This window comes from Oryctolagus cuniculus, chromosome 1 (assembly GCF_051225735.1).
Source record: "Oryctolagus cuniculus isolate XC-2025 breed Fujian yellow rabbit chromosome 1, ASM5122573v1, whole genome shotgun sequence".
In the NCBI taxonomy this organism is placed as follows: Eukaryota; Metazoa; Chordata; class Mammalia; order Lagomorpha; family Leporidae; genus Oryctolagus; species Oryctolagus cuniculus.
In genome coordinates, this window is record NC_142867.1 from 41,150,159 (window position 1) to 41,167,022 (window position 16,864).

A 16,864-nucleotide genomic window follows, 5' to 3' on the forward strand; every position below is an offset into this window, starting at 1 on the left:
GGCAAAGGAAAGATAAAGATAGTTCAAGAACAAAGCAAAACAAACAAACAAAAAGAACAATATTTATTTCCTTTGTTAAAGACAGTTTCTTGCTATTCTCAGTTTTCACACCAGAATGTGCTCCCTTGTTGCTTCTCTTGCTCCTTCCTGTGTTCAGGTCTTGAATTATTCATTCAAAAATATTTGAACACCTTTATGAGGCAGCTAGTTATAAGCACCAGAGACTATTTTGTAGGATTATAGATATGTTAATTAGCCTGACAAAATCATTTCAAAATTTGTACCTATATCAAAACAATACATTACACTGCTTAAATATATATAATACTCATTTGCTCATTAAAAGTAAATATTTAAATTTTTAAAAATTCAAAACCCCTGCCACCATGAAAATCTATTAGAAAAGAAAAAATGCTTTAAATAAGCTGAAGTATATTGAAGGCATTGGCAAAAAGAGATTAAATAAATAACCAGGATTACATTTCAAAAAACTTCTTCAGTCTTAGTACATACAAGCAAGCACTGTTTATAATGTTAACAGCTGCTTTTTTAACTAACTTATATAAGACAGTATACATTCTTATTTTGGAAACAAACATTTATTTATTATTTTATTGAGAAACTAAGAAATATAAGGATAGAGAGCTAGACAGAGAGAAAGAGAACCCTATTGGTTCCTTCCCTGATGCCTGCAAAATCCAGGACTGGGAGCCTAGGACTTAATCCATTTCTCATACATGGGTGTCAGGAATCCAATTACTTAGGCCATCACTACTACTCCCTGGAGTCTGCATTCTTAAGAAGCTGGAGTTGCAAGCCAGAGCCAGGCCTTAAGTCCAGCACTCAAATATGGGTTGTGGGCCTCTTGACTGCTAGGCCAAACCCCCATCTTGCAAACCTTCAGTGAACAAAAATAGGTCATCTTTCAGCACCTTTTATTCTGCATCACTTGACCATTTATATCATATAACACAATCCAGATGGATACATAGTTCGGAGAAAATTTAAGACAATATACATGACTAAGAAAATGTCCCCCTAAGTAAACAAGTATATTTTCTCTTTGTTCTCCAGATCTGACCAGCTCACTCTGCTCTATAGTGTCAATAATTAGTTCAGTCCCTGCTGCAATCAGTGCTAATTACAGTACCTGAGCTATAAAAATAAAGGATTCCATTATAGCAAAGTTCACAAATAATTGTTTTAGTCCAGCTATCCACATTGTCCATCTAAAACAGGAAATGCCTCTTTCACACATATCTGTTTTAGAGTTGAAATTGAGCATGTTTTATGAAACAGAATCATGTCAGAAACAGCACTGTGATGCTAAATAGCTGATTAAAGAATTGAAAACATCCATCTAATATTTCCAGTTCAGATGTTTCAGATTACACAGAAATCATATTAGGTAGAGTGAATGAATAATTCACTTTTCCTTTGAACATGTTGGAATTGAATTGACACAGTCAGCATTCATTCAGTTTTATACAATTTAGACACTGCTTCAACTTACATAGTTAATGCACAAAAAAAGAAACAAAAATTCTAAAACAAATTTCTAACTTACAAGCAGACACATAGCATAGATGCACATTTCAGAACAACTACCAATATTAATTTTTGTTAACTTTGATAACACCTATTTTAAAACACATTATCCTACTGAAAATATGTTTTCTTTTTCTCAATAGGAAGAAATTCATATTTTGCAAAATTTAAGTAATTTTCCACTATTTATCATTAGAGCTATCTAATAGAATTGCACAATCTATAGTCAAAAATTTTGTTAATGTTTTCTTCCACATTAAGTTTTAAATGTTAGCTTTTCACAAGCAATTGTTACTGAAACAATTTAATTAAAATGATAAGAAACGACACTTCTCTTACAGGTAAAAATCATACATGTAAGTAAAACATTGTGGAGCTCTTGGTTCCTAACTCACCAATTAAAAGTTGAGTGACACAAAATACATTCAGTAAAGTATAGTCACAGAGCATATTTGAAAAGAATTCTGTATTAACCATCAAAAGGAATTTGTAAAATGTTTCTTAAATATGTTTATCGAGATGTCCTGTGATAATGCATTATTTTTGTTTTTTGTAGGAGATAGGGAAAATGAGACAGTAAATATACTACAGTAAACGCTAGAAGGTGAATAATAATGCTATATATTTTAAAGAAATTAAAATACAATATGGTGATCCAACATCCATTTGATCATGCACAGAAATAATAAAAATAAATTGATAAATGTGTCATATAAGAATTCACAAGACAGAGAAAATGAAGTATTAGAAAATGAAGCTGTTCAAACTTGATTGATATTAATCCAAATTATCATTTTACAGTGTTATATATGAAAGTAATTTCAGAAAATATCAGCCTGATTCTTTGTTTATTTAGGTTTAATGATACCTCAAAACCTGCTGTGTTAAGATGAAATGGTGAGTAACTTTCCACAAGATCAATAGGCCCTAGGAGAGAAATTCAGGTGCAGGGTAGCAGTGAGAACGTGAATCTAAATAAAACTAAATTATCTATTTCATCTTCATAAATCTTTGCAGATGGTTAGCAATCCCTTGTTCAGAGGAAAAATTACATAAAACAGGACGTGGGAGACTAGTTACATTCCATTATTTAGATTGTTTTTTAAAGAAATGGGAACTAATCAGCAGGAACTTCAGACCTTAATAGCTTTAATTTATCCTGGTCACTTCATCTGAAAACTCTGGACCATTTATACAGCTAATTCTCTTTCTTTCTCAGATAGAATATTGAAGGAAACATTCTTATAAATGAAACTCAATTACTCTGAAAATAGAATGGTTCCATTTCTATACCATAGCACTACTTTTACTATTGATGATATTTCCCAATTCTCAAAAACAGTAAATTTCTTTGAGTATGTCCTTGTGATTAAAAGTGTGTCAGAATATCCCAGTAAATTTGTCTATTGGTTACATATTTAATTTAGTGTATTTTTTACTAACTATCTTTGAGGATCCATTGCTCAGATTGGAGTCATTGAAACTTATGAAATCCAATCTGTAAAATCAATGATTTTATATGTTTTCTGCACTCTCAAAATCACTCTAAAAAATATGGGTAAATATATTTGATATAGACAACCTCCATGTTGATTTATGCCATTGATTTGAGTCTGCAAGTTTTGTGCTGTATCAAAATATCAATGAGATATTTGAGTTTTAATTCTCCTGTTTGTGAGATATGTTCAGTTTATTCATGAATGCATGTATTTGATTAGTGATATTCCTATAAAGAACCCCAGTTTCAAGGATTAGGATAGCTAATCCTTTGTTTTAATAAAGCATTGTCTTTCACAAAAATATGCATCTGGGTTCTTTGGCTCTACATGGATACTTTCCTCTCATCAAATACTCATTTTGAAATGCATATTACCTGATTGTATATCCACATTTTAGAATTATTCTCTCATCTCACATTCTACTATCTGAATTTGTACCAAATATCATGCCAAACATTTTGAACAACTTAATTCTTTACCTGGAGTAATTCCAGTGGACCTACATAAGGGATATGTCTAGAGAATGCAAAAAATTATTTATTTGTGTCACAAATTTAATCAAATATTTTGTCCACATCATATTTAATGTGTTGTGTTAACTAAATGTCTGACAGACTTTACTTGACAAAATTATTGGTTCAAAATAATAGAAGAAATAAACACTACAAAAAAGGTCCATGCTAATAAAACTTGCAACCTTGAGGAAAGTTATTCAAGTGGCTAATATGAACAATGTTCATACCTGAGTGCAGCTTCAATTCTAAAAATGCTGAGCACTCATAACATTTTATTACCCTCCAGCTGATTTCAACAATTAGGTCATAGGAGTATTAGGTATCCAAATATTCGAAAAGAATTAAGTGTGACATTGCATTTGATTTCCAAACAGACCAACGTTACTGGATAATCTATCGATGACAATGAAGCTCTTATGACTGTGGATATCCATTTCAATTAGGTTATTGCTTAAGGATCATAATTGGCCTGGAATCTTTTGGAAAATTTGTAGATTAAAAAGTTACATAAAACTGTGGAAAAGTTGCATGCTTTAGAAACAGTATTTCCATCAAGACTGTGGTCTAAAAAGAGTATGAATACGGTCGCAAGTGGGTATCTTTAACACAGTTTCTTGATATTTACAGTATTTTTTCTTCTCTAGTTGCCATGCCTTCAAAATTGTTCAGTTGTTTTTTGGGACCTTTTTTCACTTCACATTCAGAACAAGGAGGCATTTGTAGTTTCTGTCAAACAATACAGAAAACATCATTAGAAGAGTCAAGATAAATGAGTTTTAAGGTGAAAATCTAAACTCTTGGCAATAGTAATGCAAATTTATAACTCAAAAAAATATCTTAGGGAAAATAATGTCAGATACAAATGTGCAAACACAAAGAAGCTACTTGTATTTCATGCACGTACATTAAAATATCTTGTCCAAAAGTGGAAAGATACCCCAAAATTGTTCTGAGGGACCAGCACTGTGGTGCAGTGGTTTAAGCAGCTGTCTGCAGCACTGGCATCCCATATGGTCACCAGTTCTTGTCCCTGCTGCTCCACTTTTGATCCAGACACCTGCTATGTGCCTGAGAAGGCAGCAGAAAATGGCCCAAGTACTTGGACCCCTGCACCACATAGGAGACCTAGAAGAAGCCCTTGGCTCCTGGCTTTGGACAAGCCCAGCCATGGGTATTGCAACCATTTGGAGAGTTAACTAGCGGACAGAAAACTTTTTCTTTCTCTGCCTCTGCCTCTCTTTCTCCGTGACATCACCTTTCAAATAAATAAATAAATCTTAGAAAAAAACTACTTTGAAAAAAAATCTAACCAAATCATACAACTCTGATTAATCTTAGCCTAAACATTGCAAAACATTGTACTAAGTTGAATAAAGCTGAATAATTGATTTTTTGTTGTCTATTTCTATGTTATATCTTGATAGAGAGATGTGGGGAAATGAGACAGGCACCCTCACAGTTGGTCTTCTGAGGACCTCATATAATTAGGCCAAAAGCTTAGTGGCCAGTACAGAAATGCTAAAGTGCACAGGTGAAGGTATTATTTTATGTTAGCCAGTAAATCATTCTGCTTGAGCTTCAGCAAGAGAAAAGCAATGGACCCAATGGATCTAAAAAGTGCTTTTTGACATACTCAAACTAAAACAGACAAACAAGCCGAATACCTGTGGGGCAGGCTCTGATTCTGCAGTGGCATTACTTGTGGGATTCTCTCTGTGCTTCAAGGAACAGTTTCTGCCCGCCTACAAAAGAGAAATAGAAAAATAGGTCAGTCAAATAAAGGAGATAGAAAAATGCCTTTGAACCTCTCCCAGAGAGACAGTTCCATCTCTTGATGCAAGCCGAAAGGATTGGCTCATAACATGAGCAAGATTACAAGGCGAGATCAAGAATTCTAAGTTGGTTTTGGGATCTCATCAGTCCTTATGGCAGTCAGTTGCTACAAGCTAAATTCCTACTGAAAGTTCTTACTCAGAAAAAAGTTAACATAATTAGAGAATTATAAAACTTTTCATGATACATCCAGACTTTAAGATTTAAATATGACAATAGTCTGAGCACTTGTAGGAGCATTAATATTGCAAGCCATGAAGCAAAGCAAAGAATATGATCATAAATCTCTCCAGCAAAAAATTCTCAATATATATTTAAAATAATAATTTTGGAACTAAGTTCCCATTTTTTAGTAGTGAAGAAATCTCATTTTATTAGCCTTACCAATTTTGTGGAAGATGGAATGTGGGCCTTGAAAAAGTATTCTAACTAGTCTTCATTTACATTTTCACCAGGATTACAGTATTAAATTTTCCCTCTACCCCCCCTTTCTTCCTCCCTGCCTCCTTTCCTTCCCTTCTCCCTGTTTATTATAAACATACTAGTAAAGTAACCACAAAAATTATTTTATGTAAGAATTTGAATTTTCTTGTGTGTGATTTCCTGTAATCTTTTACTTTTTATTAATATAAAGAGAACACATTTTATGCATTTCACGTATACCATTCCAAATATAATGATACTTTCCCTCCCTCCTTTCCTTCTTCCCTTCTCCTTTCTTATTTTCTTTTAATTTTTGCAATAACATACTTGCATTTTCTTCTTTTTTGTTCTTATCTCTTTATTATTTTCCAATGGGAATAATGACAAAATTTGAAATTATGTATAAATTTCATTATAATATCCTTAAACTTAAAACAAATTTTCAGCCTAAAAATACAAATATAATTTTACCAATAGCATGATGTGAAATTCTTCCACCAATTATTTTCTACATTTTTAATAAGATAGAAATAAGCTTAACCAATAACTGTCTTATTTGAATTATTTTAATATAGATTTAAACCAGAAACATGTCTATTTATTTAATTGTTTAAGTATTGTTGCATTGTGATACCATAAACTCCTTACAAATTGAGGTATTCAATTCGCCAGTTGTTTACATTAAAGTTTTTCTGACATTCATTTTAAGTGATTTTGTATCTAAACTCTTTGGCATCTTTTAGACATAGCTATACTGCACAATTCTACCCCCTTTGCCAGTAGCAGAATATATATTGGAAAGTAACAAATATGATGTAACATAAAATTATAAAAAATACATTGATTTCAAAGTTTTTTACATCAAAGTACTCATCTTTTCAATCCATTTTTTTTCCCCTGAACCTTTGGAAGTATCCTTACATTTATAAACTTATATGTGTGAAGTTCTAATTATAAGGTGATGAGTATTTCTTTGGAAATTGTCGCTGTTTTTGATATTAAAACATCTTATTGAGATGTATGGCCAAATTAAAGATTTTTTTTCCTAAAAACTAAAAGTATAGCTATGAAATTGATAGGGTGAGAAATAACAGAAATCATTTAATTGTGCCCAGATGGGTATTTAATACTGAAAGACAATTTGATATCTACTATAGACTTGTCAAATTGCAGGCAATTTCAGATTAGAATGATAAATTAAGCAAACAGAAAATTTTAAATTAAACTGTTAATAAGAGGATTTGTGATCATATTATTTGTATTGCTTTAAGGCTTACAATATTGATGCTCCTAAAAGAACACAGACCATTGATCTCCTTAAACACATCTAATACAGGAAATCCTGGTAGGCAACTGCATGAAATTCTACTTTCACATGACAAACTTCCCAAACCAGTGAATGGCAAATAGGAAGTATTACAGAAATATCTCAGTATCATTTTTTTTTATAGAAGTCAGCAGAAAAAACACAAACACTCACTCAAGCAAATGCCTGAACATTTTAATATCCAGATAAGCAATTTTATAGCAAGGAGTGCCACAAAATCAAATGACAAAATTAGTATAAAAGGCATGTTTACGGTGTGTAAGCTGATTTTTAACTTTTTCCTAAAAGGAAAGTAACAAACCTGATTAATTCAAATATTTTCCAATGTCTTTCAATTCGTCTAATTATAAAGCGTCCATTAACAAAAAAATTTGGACACATGAAAATATAAAGAAAATAGAAATAACACAAAACTACATCAAGTAGACTTATTTTAATCATTGACTTTTCTCTTTATTATCACAGGCTTAATTCTCCTCTACATATTGTTCAGCAATAAAAAAGTAGAAAGACCATTGATCTGCAGGAATACTCACAAGGGCTATAAAAAATAATGAAATCACAAGATGTCAATTTCACTCTTATGCATTGAGGTTTTTGTTTTTGTACCCTATAAATTAGCTACCGTAATCAGAAAAGGCACATATTTATCTTTTTGTATCTGGATTATTTCACTAAGCATAATGGTCTCCAGTTGTAACCACTTTGGTGTGACAGGATTCATTTTTTTTTTTTATGTCTGAGTACTATTGCATTGTGTATATACACCACAGTATCTTATCTAGTCATCAAATGATGGGCATCTAGGTTGATTGCATATATTAACTATTGTGAAATGAGCTGCTATAAACATGGAGTTACAGATAACTAGTTAATATGCTGAGTTCATTTCCTTTAGGTATACGCCCAGGAATGGGTTGGCTGGGTCATACAGATCTGTTGTCAGATTTCTGAAGAATCTCTATTAAATGGTGAACAGAAACAGGAGAAAAATGCTCAGAATGACTAGCCATTATGGAAATGCAAATAAAAACACAGTGAGTTTTCACCCCACCCCAGTTAGCAAGGCTAACATACAGGAATTAAAAAAGAAATGCTGGTGAAGATGCAAAGAAAAGCATACTTTATTAAAACATTGTTGAGGGGAATCTAAGCTAGTACAGCCATCATGGAAGATAGCATGGAGATTGCTATAATCTTTTCCATGTGTAACAAGGTTTTAGTCTAATAATGAATGGCCACTGGATAAATGAAATTACACAAGTGAATCTCTTTCCTTTGGTTCAAATATAGAGTGGAGACCTACTCTGGTTTCACACTAAGGCACTCTAAAATGAGTGAATGAATCTCAAAAGAGATAATGTAATAGATTAAAAACACTCCAATTAGAATTTAGAGCAAAATTGTTTTTACATGTTCTCTATTCTCACATTACATTGCTTTTCACTGAACACTCTACATGTAACTTTACTCTGTCTAAATGTGTGCCATCAACCTTAATAAAATTCTTTATTCACTGTGAGACTTTAAAAAATAGCTAATCATCACTATCACCACTGCTATTCAATATAGTTCTGGAGGTTCTAGCCAGAGCTATTAGGCAAGAAAAAGAAATTAAAGGGATACAAATTGGGAAGGAAGAACTCAAACTATCCCTCTTTGCAGATGATATGATTCTTTATTTAGGGGACCCAAAGAACTCTACTAAGAGACTATTGGAACTCATAGAAGATTTTGGCAAAGTAGCAGGGTATAAAATCAATGCACAAAAATCAACAGCCTTTGTATACACAGGCAATGCCATGGCTGAGGAAGAACTTCTAAGATCAATCTCATTCACAATAGCTACAAAACAATCAAATACCTTGGAATAAACTTAACCAAGGACATTAAAGATCTCTATGATGAAAATTACAAAACCTTAAAGAAAGAAATAGAAGAGGATACCAAAAAATGAAAAAATCTTCCATGCTCATGGATTGGAAGAATCAATATTATCAAAATGCCCATTCTCCCAAAAGCAATTTATAGATTCAATGCAATACCAATCAAGATACCAAAAACCTTCTTCTCAGATCTGGAAAAAATGATGCTGAAATTTATATGGAGACACAGGAGACCTCCAATAGCTAAAGCAATCTTGTACAACAAAAATAAAGCTGGAGGCATAACAATACCAGATTTCAGGACATACTACAGGGCAGTTGTTATCAAAACAGCATGGTACTGGTACAGAAACAGATGAATAGACCAATGGAACAGAATTGAAACACCAGAAATCAATCCAAACATCTACAGCCAACTCATATTTGATCAAGGATCCAAAACCAATCCCTGGAGTAAGGACAGTCTATTCAATAAATGGTGCTGGGAAAACTGGATTTCCACGTGCAGAATCATGAAGCAAGACCCCTACCTTTCACATTACACAAAAATTCACTCAACATTGATTAAAGACTTAAATCTACGACCTGACACCGTCAAATTATTAGAGAGCATTGGAAAAACCCTGCAAGATATAGGTACCGGCAATGACTTCTTGGAAAACACCCCAGAAGCACAGGCAGTCAAAGCCAAAATTAACATTTGGGATTGCATCAAATTGAGAAGTTTCTGTAATGCAAAAGAAACAGTCAGGAAAGTGAAGAGACAACCAACAGATTGGGCAAATATATTTGCAAACTATGCAACTGATAAAGGGTTGAACACCAGAATCTACAAAGAAATCAAGAAACTCCACATCATCAAAACAAACAACCCACTTAAGAGATGGGCCAAGGACCTCAATAGACATTTTACAAAAGAGGAAATCCAAATGGCCAACAGACACATGAAAAAATGTTCAAGATCACTAGCAATAAGGGAAATGCAAATCAAAACCACAATGAGGTTGCACCTCACCCCAGTTAGAATGGCTCACATTCAGAAATCTACCAACAATAGATGCTGGAGAGGATGTGGGGAAAAAGGGACACTAACCCACTCTTGGTGGGAATGCATATTGGTTAAGCCACTATGGAAGTCAGTCTGGAGATTCCTCAGAAACCTGAATGTAACCCTAGCATTCAAACCAGACATCCCACTCCTTGGAATTTACCCAAAGGAAATGAAATTGGCAAACAAACAAGCTGTCTGCACATTAATGTTTATTGCAGCTCAATTCACAATAGCTAAGACCTGGAACCAACCCAAATGCCCATCAACAGAAGACTAGATAAAGAAATTATGGGACATGCACTCTATAGAATACTATACAGCAGTCAAATAAAACAAAACCTGGACATTTGCAACAAGATGGAGGAATTTGGAAAACATCATGCTGAGTGAAATAAGCCAGTCCCAAAGGGACAAATATCATATGTTCTCCCTGATCAGCGACAACTAACTGAGCACCAAAGGGGAAACTTGTTGAAATGAAATGCACACTATGAGAAACAGTGACTTGATCAACTCTTGTCCAGACGGTTGATGTACAATGTAATACTTTATCCATTTTAGTATTTTTTTTTGTTCTAGTACCATTGGTTGAACTCTGTAATTAACACACAATTATTCTTAGGTGTTTAAATTTTAACTGAAAAGTGATCCCTGTTAGGAATTTGGAAAACATTATGCTGAGTGAAATAAGCCAATCGCAAAGGGACAAATACCACTTGTTTTCCTTGATAGGTGACAACTAACTGAGCACCAAAAAGGAAACCTGTTAAAGTGAAATGAACACTATGAGAAACGATGACTTGATCAGCCCTCACCCTGACTGTTGATGAGCAGTTTAATATGTTTTCCCTCTTAGTATCTTTTTTGTTTGTTCTACTTAATACTTTTGGTTGAAAACTGTAATCAATACACAATTCTTCTTAAGTGCTGAAACTTAACTGAAAAGTGATTGCTGTTAAATATAAGAGTGGGAATAAGAGAGGGAAGAGATGTGCAATTCGGGACATGCTCAAGCTGACTTATCTCAAACGGTAGATTTAGAAACATACCAGGGGATTAGAATTCAATCCCATCGAGGTGGCATGTACCAATGCCATCTCACTAGTCCCAGTGATCAATTTCTGTTCACAATGAATCATAATGATAGGACTAAGAACCAAAGGGATCACATAAACAAAAATAGTGTCTGCAAATACTAGCTGATAGAATAAAAAAGGGAGAGAACGATCCAACATGGGAAGTGAGATACACAGCAGACCCATAGAATGGCAGATGTCCTAAACAGCACTCTGGCCTCAGAATCAGCCCTTAAGGTCTGCGGCTCCAGCTGAAAAGCCCATGAGAGTGTTTCAGGCATGGAAAGCCAAGACACTCTGGAAAAAAAAAAAAAAATGAAAGATATCCGCGAGTGAGATCCCAGTGGAAAGAACGGGTCATCAAAGAAGGAGGTACCTTTCTCTGAAGGGAGGAGAGAACTTCCACTTTGACCATGGCCTTGTCTAAATATGATCAGAGTCAGTGAACTCAGGGGGCTTCCATAGCCTTGGCAGCTCATGACAAGAGCCTAGGGTGATTACTGATACCATAAACAAGAGTGTCAATTTGTTAAGTCAACAACAGGAGTCACTGTGCACTTACTCCTCATGTAGGATCTTTGTCCTTAGTGTGCTGTACATTGAGATTTAATTCTATAACTAGTACTCAAACAGTATTTTTCACTTTATGTTTCTGTGTGGGAGCAAACTGTTGAAATCTTTACTTAATGTATGCTAAACTGATCTTCTGTATATAAAGAGAAATGAAAATGAATCTTGATGTGAATGGAAGGGGAGAGGGAGTGGGAAAGGAGAGGGTTGTGGGTGGGCGGGATGCTATGGGGGGGGAAACAAGAGTGTCAATTTGTTAAGTCAACAACAGGAGTCACTGTGCACTTACTCCTCATGTAGGATCTTTGTCCTTAGTGTGCTGTACATTGAGATTTAATGCTATAACTAGTACTCAAACAGTATTTTTCACTTTATGTTTCCGTGTGGGAGCAAACTGTTGAAATCTTTACTTAATGTATGCTAAACTGATCTTCTGTATATAAAGAGAATCGAAAATGAATCTTGATGTGAATGGTGGGGGAGAGGGAGTGGGAAAGGGGAGGGTAGCGGGTGGGAGGGACGTTATGGGGGGGAAGCCATTGTAATCCATAAACTGTACTTTGGAAATTTATATTCATTAAATAAAAGTAAAAAAAATAGCTAATCATTTCCCTCTTCCATCTTCCTTTAGACAGACTCACTAATTTGTTCCAACTGTAAGGTATAATGCATGCAACAGAGTAGCACTTAACACCATTTTAAGTTACCTAAGCATATCCATGTTTTCTAATATTGTGTTTTTTTTTTAACTTTTATTTTATGAATATAAATTTCCAAAGTACAGCTTATGGATTACAATGGCTTCCCCCCCATAACACCCCTCCCACCCGCTACCTTCCCCTTTCCCACTCCCTCTCCCCTTCCATTCACATCAAGATTATTTTTCGATTCTCTTTATATACAGAAGATCATGATTCAACAATTCTTAACAAAACCTTAACAAATCCCATCAGCAATATATAAAGTGGTTAATATACCACAATCACATAGGCTAATTTCAATGATTAAAAATTATTTAATATTAAAAAATTAATGTCATTCACAATAATAACAGACACAAAGAGAAAAAGAACTACATGATCATCTCAATAGATGCATAATACTATTTGAAAAAATTTAGAATCTCTTTACGATAAAATTTCAAGCACATACATAACATCTAAGATAATCTGTAGTCAGTAGCATACCATATTTAAAGGTGAAATATCTAATGCCCTTTTCTAAAGAGTAGAACTACTAAAGCAAGGATATCTGTTCTTTCCACTTTTATTCAACATTGTACTGGGAGTTCTAGACAATGCAGCAAGTAAAGATAACAGATAATATAATATAAAAAGGAAGAAATAAAATTACCCAAACTTTTAGAAGAGGTAATCTTATGTGCAGAAAATCTTGCAGAATATACCAAAATAGCTACTAGAATTACAAGAGTTTAGCAAGTTTGCAGAATATCTAGTTATTGTACAAAATCAATTATATGTGCTCGTATTAGCAACAAATAACTGATAACCAAGACCAATATAATTTACCATAGTGTTAAAAACTGTGAAATTTTTAAAGATGAAGTTAGCCAAGGATATATAAGACCTGCACACTGAGAACAAGAAAACAATGGTAAAAAAAAAAAAGTACAAAAATTAAAAAAAAAAGATATCTATGTGCATATATTCAAAGACCCAGTGTTATTGAGGGCACTTCATCCCAAATTAATATAGATTCAATGAAATCCCAATCAAAATACCTGGAGGGTGTTTTATAGAAATTGATAACCAAATTCTGAAACTTATATGGAATCCGGGAGGACTTAAAATGGAGAAATGTAAAATTGAAGGCTTTATATTACTTGATTTAAAGTCTTATAATAAAATTGCAGTAATCATGAGAGTGTCACATTGGTGTATGGAGAGACATATCTGAAAGTACAATATTTTAATTACTAGGAGAAAAAATTTTTTTTTTCAGACCTATTGTCATGTTTAATCCCAGTGAGAGTCAAGTTGGGAATTGATAATTTCTTTTTTTTTTTTTTTTTTTTTTTTTTTTACAGAGGATCAGTTTAGTATGCATTAAGTAAGGATTTCAACAGTTTGCACCCCCATAGAAACACAAAGTGAAATATATTGTTTGAGTACTCGTTATAGCATAAGATGGGGACTATATATATCACTCTTAGATCACAGTTGGATGTGTTTTTGAAAGTAAATGGTTAATGTGTAATCTCCAAGTAAATAGATATATTTGATAGGGGTTTCAAAAGTTTAATACACGATTCCTTTTTTATGTAGTCATACAATATAAAGGAAGAGTGAGATTATAACTGTAATAACATAAATCAAGTCAATCATCAAAAACTTAACACTTTTTTTCCACAGAACTTTAGGCAAATGCATACAAGAATCTTTTGCACCACACAAGACAATTTTTTTTCATGTTATGTTAGCGTGAGTTAGAATAGGAATCTTACATATTCCTAGAAATATTATATTTGCTCTTGTTTTAATATTACAAACAAGCCGGATTTTTCTTTTCTTATATTGACATTCAGTATTTTAAAAATAAATTGGAATAACTGCATGACATCAAGCTATAAAATATGATCCACGCAGAGGGTAACCTGCATAGTGTAGGGTTTTCCAAAATATATTTGGAAAAATGAGATTCTATAAGTTGCCAACATTTGGGGAAAACTGACTTTAATTTTAAATGCTTGTATTTACTTCAGTTCTTCTCAGAGATTTTAACAATTTCTTAAATCTTTGATCCTGCATGGCCCCTCTACATAACCACATGGAGTCATTATATATGTATATTTTTTACCAAGTTTTCATCTCATCCTTTGAATAAGGGGCTTATGTTTTCAATCAGCACCCAGTAACTCAAATGTACAACGGAAATTTTAGAACCAACATTTCATAATGTACAAATGCATTACAAATCTGCAACAAAGATATAATGTACTTGGCATTAAAGTGGATTATGTGTGAAGTATTATTTGAAGTCATTGTCATGAGGAAGGTACAATAGGATTTCTTATGGAGTATATTATTTCATTAATGCAAGTATATCCTACCCTCTGTGGTAAACCATTGCTCACCTGAATAATGAAAACATATTAAATTTCAAGATTAAGGAAAATATTATGTTACTGGAAGACAACTCCCATTGTTTTTGATATTTTGTTCCTGTAGAAACCTTGCTTTTAAATTTACTTTTACTGTGCTACATAGGAATTTTAGGATTACATTGTTCATAAAATTTTTAGTGTTTCTCAGAAAGGCAGCAGAGATAATGGTCAAATAATTATACCTTGCAGGTATGGTGCCATAATAAGAATCTTGTTAAACATAGTCCTCACTGAAACAGGCATTCACTTGGTGAGAACATAAAGGGGAGGTTTCTTCATTGAGTTGCCTTACTGTGTTGCAAAGATGATGCATATTCCCCCAGATTCCAACAAACTGCCTGTAAGGAAGTTAAGAATTGTTGAACTCACTTCCAACATTGTATTACAAAGGTAGTTTTGTGTGGTGGTTGGTTAAAAGTTCCTTGGAGTAAATGGACTTTGTTGAGGTTTTAACTCTGACATTCATGCATCTAATGTGAAATTATTTTTCTAATGGCCTCAGTTCATTCTGCTATACAATTAATCTGGTTCTTTATAAAGTTAATTTGAGTGTAAAATAATACACCAAAATCAGCATAGATACTAAGAGAGAATAATTTTTACACCTTCTTATTATTATTGTGATTATTATTACCAAAGTACAGTTAGTTGCCATTGATACTACACATTTTTCTCTTGCAGAGACATGTCATGCAATGCTCACACAGAGAGGAACAAGAGGAAAGGTTAAGAGAACAAAAGAAAAGGAAGTAGAGAAAAAATTTCTGACTAGTGTTACTGCAAAAACATTTAATACTAGTGACTTTCTAAATTTTATTAATATAAAAAGAATAGATTTCATGTATATCATAGGTACAATTTCTCACCACTCAATCTAGATGTCTTTGATACAGCTAATGAGCCCCATTCTTACTGACCCTCACCATGTGCGCTTCCCAAACCACTCAACTCTCCCGAAACAACTCCCTCTCCATCCCCCAGATTCTATCAGAAGCTCCCTCCCAAACTCTCTCCACTCTCCTCTAACACCTCTATGATTATATAGGATCCTTTACCACCACCTCAATTAAGACTCATCCATCTCTTTCCTCCCTTCCCTTGCCTCCCTCTACCAACCACAAGCACTGTCTCCCCTGGCCACCCATGTCCCTTTCTCACTGGAACCCACCCCCCGCCCCCAATTGGTTTCAGATTCACAGGCAAACATGAACTTTCTCCCTAAGGGAGGTGGCAGGGCCAGAGAGTCCCCCATGGTTCATGTCCCTTTCTTGTTGTCTGATATGAGCAAAACTGAGGAACAATTAAGCTCCTTTTCTGAAAACCCATCTGAATATAAAAAGGAGTTCTTTTGCCTCTCCAAAGCATACCTTTTCACCTGGGGAGATGTCTATTATGTACTAACATCTACACTTGCAGTTGATGAAAAGGAGTGCATCTGGTACTCAGCTTGGATTCATGCTGGCTGAACACAATCCTACCTGGCTGAACACAATCCTTCACTCTATCCAGTGGAAGGCACCACCACTCTCCTGAGCATCAGGACAGAGTGGGTGTATCAGTCGAGAGATCTGGGCACATGGAAACTTAACCATATGCTAACTTGTCTCCTAGAATGTATGCAGAAGAATACTCATACCTATGTCAACTATGACAGAGTTAGAGAAATTACTGAGGGGCCAATGAAAACCTGACCCTCTTTTTATCTCACTTACTAAAGCAGTCTAAAAATACTCAAATTTAGATTTAACCTCCACAGCCAGGACTCCATATCTTCATGTCCAGTTCATTAGCCAATTGGCACATTATATCAGTTGCAGACTACAATAGCTATAAAAAGGGTCTAAACCCCCAAACCTACCCCCCACAAAAAAAGGAGCTCCTAGATGTGATCTTTAAGGTATATAACAACCAAGAAGATGATGCAAAAAGAGACAAGGACTGGGAGAGAAAAAATAAATATAACATGCTGAACTCAGCTAACAGAAACCAAAGTTCATCCAGCCCCAACATTC

General features: G+C 34.0%; 1 protein-coding gene across 2 annotated transcripts in view; it reads right to left on the reverse strand.

The window, feature by feature from the left end:
• Window positions 1–580: 580 nt before the first annotated feature.
• Window positions 581–16,864, reverse strand: part of LUZP2 (leucine zipper protein 2) — a 527,801-nt gene continuing 511,517 nt past the window's right edge. For both annotated transcript variants that reach the window (XM_051852030.3, XM_008268979.5), the window contains exons 11-12: window positions 5,227–5,304; window positions 581–4,288 (exon numbers count right to left, since the gene is read on the reverse strand). In XM_051852030.3, coding sequence (XP_051707990.1) covers window positions 4,184–4,288; window positions 5,227–5,304 — 183 coding nt within the window. In that variant the 3' untranslated portion in view covers window positions 581–4,183. The remainder of the gene's footprint in view (window positions 4,289–5,226; window positions 5,305–16,864) is intronic.